The sequence below is a fragment of the Scatophagus argus genome, chromosome 23, assembly GCF_020382885.2.
Source record: "Scatophagus argus isolate fScaArg1 chromosome 23, fScaArg1.pri, whole genome shotgun sequence".
Lineage (NCBI taxonomy): Eukaryota > Metazoa > Chordata > Actinopteri > Scatophagidae > Scatophagus > Scatophagus argus.
In genome coordinates this window covers 1,114,633-1,128,049 of record NC_058515.1, presented here as the reverse complement: position 1 = coordinate 1,128,049, position 13,417 = coordinate 1,114,633, and the positions used below count along the sequence as shown (strand labels likewise).

At 40.4% G+C, this 13,417-nt stretch overlaps 1 protein-coding gene across 2 annotated transcripts in view; it reads right to left on the bottom strand.

The window, feature by feature from the left end:
* Positions 1 to 1,269: 1,269 nt before the first annotated feature.
* eml3 (EMAP like 3) overlaps positions 1,270 to 13,417 on the bottom strand; it is a 44,136-nt gene continuing 31,988 nt past the window's right edge. For both annotated transcript variants that reach the window (XM_046379942.1, XM_046379943.1), the window contains 12 exons: positions 11,214 to 11,348; positions 10,705 to 10,843; positions 9,939 to 10,090; positions 9,701 to 9,826; positions 8,052 to 8,183; positions 7,383 to 7,450; positions 6,317 to 6,405; positions 5,380 to 5,477; positions 3,515 to 3,602; positions 3,328 to 3,426; positions 3,110 to 3,240; positions 1,270 to 2,183 (listed from right to left, as the gene is read on the bottom strand). In XM_046379942.1, coding sequence (XP_046235898.1) covers positions 1,977 to 2,183; positions 3,110 to 3,240; positions 3,328 to 3,426; positions 3,515 to 3,602; positions 5,380 to 5,477; positions 6,317 to 6,405; positions 7,383 to 7,450; positions 8,052 to 8,183; positions 9,701 to 9,826; positions 9,939 to 10,090; positions 10,705 to 10,843; positions 11,214 to 11,348 — 1,464 coding nt within the window. In that variant the 3' untranslated portion in view covers positions 1,270 to 1,976. The remainder of the gene's footprint in view (positions 2,184 to 3,109; positions 3,241 to 3,327; positions 3,427 to 3,514; positions 3,603 to 5,379; positions 5,478 to 6,316; positions 6,406 to 7,382; positions 7,451 to 8,051; positions 8,184 to 9,700; positions 9,827 to 9,938; positions 10,091 to 10,704; positions 10,844 to 11,213; positions 11,349 to 13,417) is intronic.

Genomic DNA, 13,417 nt, shown 5'->3' with positions numbered 1-13,417 from the left:
TTCAATTTAATGCTACTGCAGACTTGAATTTCACTACTTTTCAGTGGGAAATATTAAACTTATTATACTATACTTATTATACTATACTTATTATACTATATTTATACAATAGTCAGGTTTTTCGAGCCTTTTTAAACATCCAATTCCATGCATTTTCAATGACTTTCCAGGCACAATTACCAAAAAAATCAAGGACCTGGCACAGCATAGTTTGAAACACTCAACACTTTTGTACACTTTTTATTTGTAGGCACCTTTCAAATCATTAAAGGTCACCTTACAGGGTATAGAAAATTAAAGCACAACATTAAAACATTCAATGTATAAAATCATTGAAAACAGAGAAATTGAAGTGGCTGGAAAAGTAAACAAGTGAAGCAGTTTTAAAGATGAGTTTTGAAAGTAGGGATCAAAAGTAATCAGTATTGCGGAGGTCTGGAGGTGGGCCGCTCCAAGGTGGGGGGCAGAGCGGCTGAAGGCTCTAAACCCCATAGTGGTCAGGTGGGCGGATGGAACAGTGATGTGAATGGAAGAAGAAGACCTAAGAGTGTGGGAGGGTGTGTTTATATGTAGAGGTTCACAGAGGTACGAATGAGTGAGGTTATGGATGGCCTTAAAGGTGAGACTTCATGTAAAAGTAAAAAAAACTTTCATCATATCAAAAGAAGGCCAATTTCTATCCTTGCACAAAATATACCTATGTCTAAAGTCTGTTTTCAAAAACCTTGGATTATTTTCCCTAAAATTCACAAACTTTCAGCAGTTTCAAGGACCTGTGGGAACTTGAACAAAATATTTGATCAGTTTTGATCAGTAAACAACACATTTCTGTATATTCAAATGATCTATTAACTTCCTATATTTACTAAAATTAGCCCCACCTCAAACAGCTGCACCAATAACACTTTCATGTTAAAGCAATAGTAATAATGCAATTTACTTTTCATACTTTACATACATTTCCCCCTATAATATTTATTTATTAATTTTGAAATGCTTCTTAAGCAAAGTACTCCTTAAACCACAGCTGAAGGTGTCCTGACCCTGAGGCCTGAAATCACTGACGTATTTTCTGAAAAGACAGTATCACCTGACTCTGTAAGCAAGTTTCATTGACTGAAGTGAAAGACCAAGATCCTGCTTATGGGTCTCAGTTTGAGCTCATCTGCTCTGGGACATGCAGCTTGGAGGCATGCATTTCCTCAATAAGCAGCACAGTACGCAGTTCCTGGAGCAGCACTGCCCACTAGTGACACTTCACACACAATACACTTTTTCAGCCTTCAGTTTTATTGGGAGTTTGACAGATAAGACATCACAGTATCCCCAATGTTCTCTTAAATATATAAAACTGTACTAAAGTAATTCTTTCAAGTGTACTGATCTACTGTTAGAGAAATTAATTAATCAGAAATGCTGAGAGTTGATTTCACTGGAACAAGTCTGTCACAGTCTATCTAATGCAAGCATAAAAACAGCTTCAATGTTAGCTGAGATGTAAACCAAACACTTCTTAAAACATTAAAAATATGGAAAGACCTTATGAAAACATCTTTGTAAGTTTGATGGCATGCACAGCAATGCAGCACTTTGGTATATTTGGTAAACAAGGTGGACTAAAACATAGGAATGTTCACTGAAACCAAAGTCTTTGTCACCACAGATGTCGAGTTATGTTCTGTACATGACTACTTCTAAAGATCCTCACCATCTATTCAGAACAACAACAAAATTGTGTTAAGGGAAGAATCCCACCGTCCAGTTTCACAAGGATGTACATGATTATAGAGGTGTGGAAGTGTAAATTGATTATGGATATTCCTCTGAGAGAGGACTCCCCTACATGTTCTGTATGACACAAAGGCAGCAGTGGCGCTGCAGAGGACTGGCTGAGCTGCTGTCCACTGACTAACATGCCTCTCTGAACCTCAGTGTAAGCAGTTCCCCCTCTGTCACTGCTCATGACTGAGCGCTTCCTAACTGGCGGCAGGCTCTGGAGAGCTGGTGGAGGTGGATGAGACCGAGGCCAGTCTCTCTCTGCCGTCGTCCACCCCACCTCCTATCACCCTCCACTGAAGAATGCAGGTGTCCTTCCCGCCCATGGAGAGGAGGTGGGAGTCGCTGTGGGTGAAGCGGACGTTGGTGACGTGGCTGCCGTGGCCGTCGTATTTGTGGCTTGGTGCCTAGTGAGGAGACAAAGAGAGAGTTCACTTTCTGTCTCCACATTGTACCACCTTCAGCGGGGTCAGAGCAGTCAGAATAAATCATTAGGACAGATTGCATGGCTTTTCAAGAGTGCATAAGTTTGTTTAACCTTGACTGCTTATGCTTATGCATTGATACGCACTGATAATACTTTTAGGCACACAGAATCTGAATTCTCCTTCTATCATTGCCTGGCTTACATCTGATACTGAGTCTGTCTACAACTCATACTCAGTCCTAATTATGTTGTATTTCCTTGATATTTTGTCAATTTGTGTTCTTTATGTATTAGACTGAAAAATTCTCCCAACTTATCTACAGAGGTCTAACAGAGTATTGTCTCGTGAGGTACAAAGTGGTACTGCAGAACAGGATGAGCCAAGGCTAGCTGGTTAGCATGCTAACTAGATATCTCTGCAACAGAATATATAGATGTCTTTGACATAATGTAACCACTGTTATTTCTTCACAATCTGTCACCATAATGTTAGCTCATTTTTGTATATGTTTTAAACTAAAATTCTGGTCAGTTTGTGAGATTTGTGAAATTTTCAATTAACTCCCACCCCCTCATGCTCAACATGCTGTTATATCGAAGAATAATTCCACCTTATCTGTCTTGAGAGTAGATGTTACAAATTAAACTGGACCCGAATGCAATGTAGAAGCTATCACGTCTCTCGGTTTGATGACATTTACCATAATTGAATGATTAAAATGATTGGGTAACTGCAGTTGAACTGTAAGATACACTATATAAAGCACTTTCACGGTACTACAATATTCTCCTATAGCTAGGGATCACTACATTTTTTAAATTTAGATCAGAATAAAATAACTTTTGCTCTGCATGTAAAGGCAGCCACAATAAACAGGAAGCTGAGTGCGATGCATATGAGCGGACCTTAGGCTTAGGACAGGGGTACTGGAAGAGGTGGACTTTGCAGAAGTCATCAGCCACAGCCACCATCGTCTCACTGTGAGAGCGACACAGGGCATTGATGTCTGTGCCGTCAGATCCCTCCAACCACACACCTGGAACACCACAGCAACAGTCATCAGTCTGACTTGATACGATAATAGTTAACAGCCATGAAACTACAAAGATGTTGTATTTCTCACCCATGACATGGAAGCCCAGCACACAGGTATAGGAAGCCCATTCTCTGTCTTTGCTCTCAAATCGATTCCTCAGCAGTTTACACCCTGCTGCTATGTCCCCTGTCAAAATATATTGATCTTCATAGTCACAACAGTAGATTACCATGCTGTCTCAGGATTTAAGCACAAAAACATACTTTTCACTTACAGTAAAGGATCTCATAGTCGCCTGAATTAGACATGATGTATTTTCCATCTTTGGACCAATCCAGGTGAGTTATGAAGCTGGAGTGACCCTTATTAGACAGATAAGCAGAGGCAGTGTCACATTATGCTTTATGAACCATCTGTAAAATCAGTGTTGAAGAATAAGGCCACTGATATTACAGATTTTTCTTGTCAACAAATCCCAGACCCAAACCAACAGTGTGTTAGCGCACCTCTCAATACTTTGTGACTTCCCTGCACTGTCTGTGGTTCTCAGCACAAGGTGTGTGAGTGGGTAGAAATCAGAAATAAACTATGACAAACATCCGCAGCCCTGCACGTCATGTGTCGCAAACAGTTATGCAAATACCCAGTATGGAGTTGGAGTTTTTATGGAATATCAAATAAGCTCAGAACCCTTTATGCTAAAAAAGTGTCTGCTCTGTCAAAAATTAAGATCAGCAATTATACAAAAGACACATATGACAAATTTGGAAACTATGAAGTTTACAAGAAACCGGGTTGGCCAAGTATTAAGTAGTTAAGTAGTAAGTAAAGAAACCGTAGGAAGAAAAAAGGAGTAGCAATACTTGTACTGGAAATTTAATTTGAATTTGCTGAAAGAAGACAGGATAATGAAGGGAGGGTTAATTGTTTGGAGATAACAATCTACAGAGGAAAGAGCAACATTTGCAATGTAAACCAGGAGGATGCAGATTTGTTACCATATAGTTAAGATAATGGAAGTTACTGTAGATGGACACCTATTGGTCAGAGACGTTTATCAAATTGTAGCTGTGATGACTGGATAGAACGCCATTTTCTAGACAAGCCAATTAAAGTTCAAAGAATGGGGCCTAAGGAGGATAATTATTGCTAGAAGTGCTGAAAGGAATTAGGTACTTTTCTTCATTTATTGTGGGATTGTGTGTTTGTTTCACCTTTCTGGGAAAAGGTAGTCAAAGGTATTTCAGAGTGATTCCACAAACCACTGCCAGAATCTCACCAGCTGTGCTTATCAGGAGACAGGTGTCGCCTACCAACAGGTATACCTAAACAGCAATTTGGACTTGCTCTGGCAGGCTTTACTGATGCTTCAGGGATTGTTCTCCACCATTGGAAGAACCCAACAAAGCCCTTTTTGATGGCTAATATTACTGAGGGACATTTCATCTTTTGAATCATTAATCACAAGGACTTAGTCTTAGAAAGTCTGGTCTGTTTTTTTTATGTACATGAAGTAACAAAGGAATGAAAAGATAACTTCAGAAAGCACAGCATTTCACAAAACATTTCCATGTGCTCTTCCATCCTTTGAAACAAGGACACTGCTGACACAATAGAAACAGGAAATGCCATCTCACCAGGGGCTTGAGTTCTGGACCAATCATAAACAGAAGGCTTGTCTCTCCCTTTCCGCAATCTGAAATGACGGTTTACTTTCTGAAATGTTGTTGCGTTTTGACCTTCAGGGCTTCTGTACGGATCTGTGTGCTGTGTCATTTGTTCTTCAGCTACTTGCTGCAACGTGCAGTGAGGTATAAAGGCATGGCACAAAGGAAGAAGATTACATCAGGTTTGGATACAGATACGCAATCCTTGTTAGCACAATTAGTTCACCGTTGGTTTGGATCAACACATGGAATTTGATGAAAACGACAGAATATTACCAGAATTAAGCTTTAAATCTGGTGATATTCTTTACTTTGTTCAAACAGAAGAACTGGGTACTCAGAATGAGCAGTCATAGTCACCATGAACGAACACACACAGAACAAAAGACACATCCAGAGAGCCAGTCCGGATCAAGGGAATTTCCAAAGAACAAATGGGAACATTCAGACATGGATTTGATATTTAACTCACATTACATTTCCCAAAGCGGCTGTAGCGCCGGCCGCTCTCTGTCACATTGTAAATGTAGATGAAGTTGTCATGGGATCCAACAGCTAAAAAGCTGCCATCTGAAAAACATAAGAGAACATTCATATAGCTTAAGGGGATTTTCCACATCACTGCTATTAGGGAATTAACCCACTGGTCACCCAGAATACATGTGGTTTTATTTTATTTTATTCAGCAATGATCAGACGGCTGCCCAGATCAGTTATCTCGCTGGTTTTCAGGAGGCTTTAGTGTGCAGTAATACCTGCAATGTAGTGTATTTCTTTGTATGCTTTCTTTGTTTAGCTGACATGACATGTTTCCATTTTCCATATCACTCATCTGTCAGGATCTTGGGGGAGCTGGAGCCTATCCCAGCTGACTATGGGTGAGAGGCGGGGTACACCCTGGACTGGTCGCCAGTCAATCGCAGGGCCAGCACACAAAGACAGACAACCACACACTCACACCTAGGAGCAACGTAGAGTAGCCAATTAACCTAATGTGCATGTTTTTGGGACTGCGGGAGGAAGCCGGAGTACCCGGAGAAAACCCACGCAGGGACAGGGAGAACATGCAAACTCCACACAGAACAGTCCAGATCAGGGTCCGAACCTGGAACCCTCTTGCTGTGAGGCCACAGTGCTAACCACTAGAGAAACGAGAGTAACATATACAGTAAAAATTAACCTCAACTCAAGGCCAACAAACTGGTTCCAGAATAAGTAATTGTTTTCCTTTCTCAAAGTGCTTGCGCTTTGCACAGAGAAGCTCCTCATTAGCAAACCACAAAATGGTTACTGACGCAGTAAAGCCACACACTGACATCCCTTCAAGTTCTCACAGTTGACATCAAAGCCAGCTGAAACTTATGCCACCAGAATAAGAGACAATTGAATGCTGACAGTTGAAGCCTGACCTGGTGAGTATCTCATGACAGACAGCTGCTCATTCCCATCAGTGGACTCAGACACCACCTCTCTGGTCAACAGGTCGAAGACCATCCACCTGTTGGCGTTACATGGAGATTAGAGAGGTTCATCAGGACCAAAGCAGAGAGACAGCGACTCGTCAAAGCAGGAACAACAGGAAGCTGATTTGTCACAATAAAGTTCATTCAAGGTACAAGAGCTCCTGTTGTTTCAGTTTGTGTAACGGCTAAGATGATACACTTTCTCCTGTTAATGTAAATGACGTTTAATTCATTATATGAATAGATCAACAGTTTGGGAAGCATTCTTATTATATTATAAAAACAACCTTGTGTCTGCATTTTGAAACTGCACTAATCAATATTTCTATATAACTATGTATAATGTAAAAGTAGTGTCTGCAGTTCCTTTCAGCTCTGCAAAACTTTCCAGCATCTTTTATTTCAATGTTTCTTTTACTGTGGGCAGCTGCTTGCAGTGAAAAAGCTCTGATCAACCCACCACTTTAGACCTGTGCAGCACCAAACAGCAGACAGAAACAGTTTGGAGACTAGCTGGTGGACATAGCGGTGCATTTAGCAGCTAAAGATCCAGATATTTCTCCCACGAGTTAAAAGAGAGTGAATATTGGACACATGTTGTTCTGTATCTGCTGGACGTGTGAAGAGGTAGTTGTGATGGGGATAATGTGTCCAGTGTTGTGTTCACAGTGGCCAGTAAATATTAAACAGTACAGAGACTGGTTATAGAGAGAAATGTTTGTGTCAACCGCAGGAGTAACCTGCTGGAAATGCTTCCAGTCCTTATGTTAAGCTAAGCTAATCATGTCTTCCCTCCAGTTCTATGCTGAGCAAAGACATGAGGTTGCTATGTGTGTGCACGGCTCACTCAGCTTAAGAAAGTGAATGAGCGGATTTCCCAAAATGTTTAACAATTCCTTTAAAGTGGTTTAAATGTCCTTTAAAATTTCATACTGTGCATCGTCCTCTTCTGTAACTCTTCTCAGTTTACATGTTGCTTTAAGTGAAATAGAGCTGGAGGCTTGTATATTACCTTCCTGTGCTGAGGCCAACTGAAACCACTGATCCATTAGGGCAGAAATCAGCACACAAACCATACTCCTGTCAGAAACACACAGAACTAGTTAACAGAATGTGTGTCAGCATTGGAATGAACATCTACTGTATGTGTTTCATTCAAAAGATGAAAAATACTTTGAGCGTAAAAACAACCCACTTCCAAAAAAAAAAAAAAACAGGAAAAAAAGCTACATAAAACGTGACTAAACGTGCAATTATTTGCAATCCCAAGTCCATGTATCAATATCAGTGTTTCCCAAAGGTGCAATATGTAAGAACTGCAATGCTCAAAGTGTTCTCAGCGCTCAGTGTTATGTTTTATGGTTCCTACAAGTTCTTATTTATACTTGTGTTATTGATGATCAAGCCTCTTTATCTTGCTTTCAAAGTGCACCAAATTAAATTAAATTTTCTTCTCAATAGTCAAAGATCCACCCAACACAGTCTCATGGAATCCCGTGAGAGATACTGAATATCCTTTATACAATCACGTGTCTGACAAAGTGGGAAACCTCAGCCCATCCTTGTCTTTGCACTGTTTCCAAATGACAAGGATTAGTACACCGTGTTTCATTTATGTAACAGCATCCAAACTTTCATATAATCAGGGTTGAAAAGTCTGTACTTAACAAAGAAATTTTACCTCAAGGGTGATGCACCAATCCAGCTTGTGTTCCTCGGTGTTCCACAAAGACACCTGTCTGTCATGACCGCAAGTGAGGAAGATGTTTTGACAGGGATGTGTAGCCAGCCCCCACATCTCATCAACATGGCCCTGAGACACACACACACACACACACACACACAGGCAACACATCCACAGTGAAACAACAATATCAGTTTTCATGTTGTTCAGGAAACGAGGAAATGAACTCTTCGTGTGCTTTTGTAAATGTCCCAGTGCATCTCAAGTACACACTCAACAGGGCTCCGTTTCAGAAAGTACATTTAGTGAAAACTCAAAGTCTCTTAAGCCTGAGATGGGGGAAACTCTGGTTGTAGAAACCTAACTTAAACTCTGGGACAATTACTGTGGTGTAAAGCCAAGCTGCTGTCTGGCAGATTTTCTTCAACAAACTTTGAACTCCTCCCTTCCTGCTGAGCCTGAAGAAAGCTGAAGAAGCTTATGTGACACATCATTCTCATACAATTTATACACTATATGAACAAAACCTCTTTATTATTGAATTCAGCTGTGGTATGGGGCTGTTTGTCAGGGATTGGACTACAGACTCCTTCTTTCCAGTGAAGGGAAATCCTAATGCTTCAGCATACCAAGACATTTTGGACAATGTTATGCTTCCAACATGTTTGTTGAAGGCCCTTTTCAATTCCAGCATGACTGTGCCACAGTGCGCAAAGCAAAGCTCCATAAAGACATGGTTGGATGAGTTTGGTGTGGAAGAACTTGACTGGCCCACACAGAGCCCTGACCTCAACCCCATCCAACACCTTTGGGATGAACTGGAACAGAGATTGCGGTCCAACATCAGTGCTTACTGCATGAATGGACAAACCTTCCCACAGAAACACTCCAAAATCTTATTTAAAAGCCTTCCCAGAAGAGTGGAAGCTGTTATGGCTGCAAAGCTGTCTGTGTATGTAGAATGCAATATCATGAAAGTCCCTGTTGGTGCGATGGTCAGGTGTCCCAATACTTTTGTCTATATAGTGGTTCAGCTATGCAAAAGTTTGCATCTTCAGAAATATCAAAATCCTGCTTAAATGTTCCTTAAAGAATATAAAATTACCCATTTTTATGACCAATCTCTCAGTAATGTCAGGACAGAGACTGAAGACAATGTGGATTTATCAACCCGAATCAAATCTACAGGCTACCTTATCCTTCTTTATAAAAAGAATATTTTTTTATCTCACTGGTATAAGCCTCATTGTTTACTGTCCACTCTCTTTACAGCACATGAGAGCTGTATACTATGGCTAAAGAAAGAAAAACATCCTACTGGTGTTGCTTTACATTAAAAAGCATTCAACTGATCAACTGGTTTTGGTATTTTTTGTGATGAAGTCACAGGAAACTGAATGTTTGTGGTAGCGATGTCACTGCTGACTACCATCTCTCATTAAAATGCTTGATTATTGACTACTTTCTTAAAACAATGTTACTTTGTTTGGCTGCACTGTAAACTGATACACCTGTTACTCTTCTGTTGTATTTCTGAGAGAGTAGCTTCCTTTAAGTGGTACAATACATACAGTGCATGCAAAAGCATCTGGCCTACAGATACTAAGTCTCCATAATCTCGACAGTTCTCATTGCAAACTACATACCTGCACGATGGCCACAAATCCATCTGAGAAGGTGCCTCTAAGGATGGCATTCCGGGTTGTACCAACTAATAGTTCCTCCCCATCCACGTCGGCAATAGTACGAACTGCCCCATACTTTTCTGGAATCTGTAGAAATTATCACATTAATCAGCAAGCCTTTCCCTCATATTAGAATACAACTTCACAGAACTCTCGTCCTACAACATCACACACACACACAGACAGAGCTGTAGTTCACCTCACACTCTCTCTCAGGTGCCAGGTCAGCACTCCAGCGGATGATCTTACGGTCTTTCCCTCCTCCACTGAGCAGAGCGCCACCCTGCAAGGGGCAGAGGGTGAACACGCTGCCTTCATGGGCTCTGGTCTGTCGCATGATCTGGAAGGTCTCTGGGAAATGAAAGACAAATGAAACTGGAGTGTACGGAGACACGAGAGGCGAAAGTTTTGACATTCGGAAAAATGTGCTGGCAATTGAATTAAAAAAAGATCTTAAATATAGAGAATCAAAATAAATATTTCGCTCAATTGCCATTAAATCAAAATAATGTATACATTTAGACACAAATAATACGTATGTAAAAATATGTCCATAATATTGTTTGCTATTATGTTAATTATGTTTCTTTTCGTGGTTCTCAGTTCAACACAGAACATCTGAAACTGCAACTCAGAGTGACAGACTGACTGACATTTGACTCCAACTTGTCTCCACAGCTAAACTTCATGTAGAGATTTAATTACCGTAATTTCTGGACTATAAGCCGCTACGTTTTTCACACGCTTTGAACCCTGCAGCTTAAACAGTGATGCGGCTAATTTATGGATTTTGCCTCAAGACCTCAAGAGCGACAACTAAAGAGAGACTGACAACGTGGACACCTGTGGCTTAGTTTTTTGTTTTTTTTTTCTTGTTAAATTTAGTGGGTGCGGCGTATATTCAGGTGCACTCAATAGTCCGGAAATTACGGTAGATGTAGCGCATTTTGATCTACAGCACTGACCTTTGGCGCCTTTACCAAGGGTTTTGACATCTGCAGCTGATTTTCCCCAAGTCAGAATGTTTCCTTCAGAGTCTCCAGTCAGAACATCTCCAGTCAGACTGAACACAAAGCACTGGATGAACTTGGGCTTCTTGTATTTCTGAAAGAAAAAAAGGAAAGGGAGATTGTTTTAAGAGTAATAATTTAATCCATTTCAAGTACAGGTTTTAGAATAAATATTTGCTTTATTACACTAACAACACATTTCAATTGAATTTGAGGTGGAGTGCATTTTAAGTCATATACACCTTTTAGACTCGTATAACATTTGTATACTCTCTGTTTTTAGTTCTATTTATTTACACTGCATACTTCCCTTTTTGGCCTTAAACTGAGGAAGCCGCAAACTTCATTTTGCTGTACTTACTCATACAGACAATCAGGGAACTGAACTGAATTTACATATACAGAAAACTGAACAAAACATCATTTGCTGTCAGGATAAACTGACTTTATAAGAACCGCCTTACTCCAAAGATGCCTTGTTTCTTGGTGAACTGTCCTGTGCTGAGTGTCCAGAAGTAGACATGAGATTTGCCACAGGTGATGATGTTGGTGCTGTCACTAGGGTTAAACTCCACCGCAAACACGGCCTCGTTTGTACTCTAAAAACACAACAACACACACACACACACAAGCACCTACCGTTATTCAAGATTCAATGTATAGCAGCTTTTAAAAGTGCACTCCCTAATTTTGTTATGGTGTCTCAAATTTCCTCATAACTCTTTATTGGTGTTGTAAAATGAATGAATGCAATCATTGGCAAACAAAATGTGTTTTAGTGTGCAGTGGGTTCATCTGAGTTTATTCATTGAAAATAAATAAATAAATAAATAAGAACGCTGAGATTGAACCAAAACAGTAAAGCCCAAAAAACCAAACTAAAACAATGAGATAAAAGAGGCTAAAAAGCTGAGTTAAGTAACAATTCTTAGCCCAATCATCTCTATGATCAATGCCTTTCACATCATCATTTTTCATTATTATTTAATTATATCAATTCTTTTCTGTTGCATGTTTGCATGTTCTCCCTGTGCCTGTGTGGGTTTTCTCCAGGTACTCTGGCTTCCTCCCACAATCCCAAAAAACATGCACATTAGGTTAGGCTACATTTCCCCTGGATGTGAGCATGTGTGGTTGTATGTCTTTGTGTGTCAGTCCTGTGATTGACTGGCGACCAGTCCAGGGTGAACCCCACTTTCGCCCATAGTCAGCTGGGACCCCACGACCCTGATGGATAAGCGGTATAGAAAATGGATGGATGGACAATGTGTGATACAAAAGAGTTCACCTGTCATAATGAACCCATAAAGAAATATACGACTCTGCAGTTCCCCTAAGCTTAAGGGAACTTTCAGGATAAAATGACAGCCAAAGTTAGCCATTTGCTTGTTAATGCTGTAACATATTAGTTTTGAAGACATGACAGTGTGATAACACATTAGATCTTCTCTGTTTTGAGAATTTTAGAAAAGATCGGCAGCAGTTGAGCTTTCAGTTACATTTTTAGTTAAAAACTCTGTAATGTGTTATGTTTCTTGCCACCAAGCACTGACACACTAAATGTTAACACGGTCCCAGTGGCAGGTCTTTGGTGACCATGTCTACAGCAAGTACAGAAAGTCCTACACAAAAAGCCCCATTCATGGCTGTGCTGTAAAGTGGCATATGGACTATTCCACTGCTGTGGAGAGGGGAGGGGGGGTATAATTATCTTGTTCCTGTTGGATGAACTCGTATGTTTATATAGTGTGGGTAGGTGTTGACCTAAGCATTGAGCTGCCTTTCCATGCTGAACCATGTTTACTGGATGCTACATTACACAAAACTCCTTGCATTAAATTCTTGACACAAGCAGATATACATGTTTAAACACCTACCTATGCATTTCCACTGCAGCACCAGAGAACAAACACATACACACACAGCTGCACAAATTCACTGCATAAAATATTTACACTGTTACTATGACAGCCGTGCTGAAATTGCTCTCAGGGAAGTTGAAGCATTTTGGGATAAAAGCCTATAAAAGCACAGCAGATACACCATCGCCACCCCCTTAATCTCTGCAAACAGACCTTCTTTATGAAAAGCATCTACACATTGAGCGTGCAGTCATGCTGGGCATCTGGCTGCCTATCTGTCATTGTGTTCACATTACTGCAGCTTGGCTGATTCTCATGCTCTAACTGCAGCTGAAGGAAACGAAGCCCTGTAGTGGCTGAATTTCCTAAATGTCATATATCACAAAACCCCAACTGTAAAAACACACCATAAAGAGTCCAACATTTTTGGGAAAAAGGATGGTTTGTGGCTCAGATGTTGATATATTCTGTGTGTAGCATGAAGGAAACCTAAGTTACATTTTACCGCACATCCCTGTGTTCTAAAATGAGAAATTACGTATAGTTTGAGAGTCAGATCAGACATATTAGTTTAATGTCTGCGTGTCTAGTATGAGCATGTAGAAAAACCTGAATGTGAACTGTTTTTACCAGAATGGCAAAGCCATGACCTGCCCTACTCTGCTTCTGATTTGCTTACCCCATGTCAGGAATTAAAGTTTCTTTAGTTTGTTTACTGTTAGTTTATTTTGTCATCCCCCCGTGTCTGGTTTAGTTCTTCATTTCCTGTCTGTCTGTTTTCCCTCCGTTTCTGATTGTGTTCACCT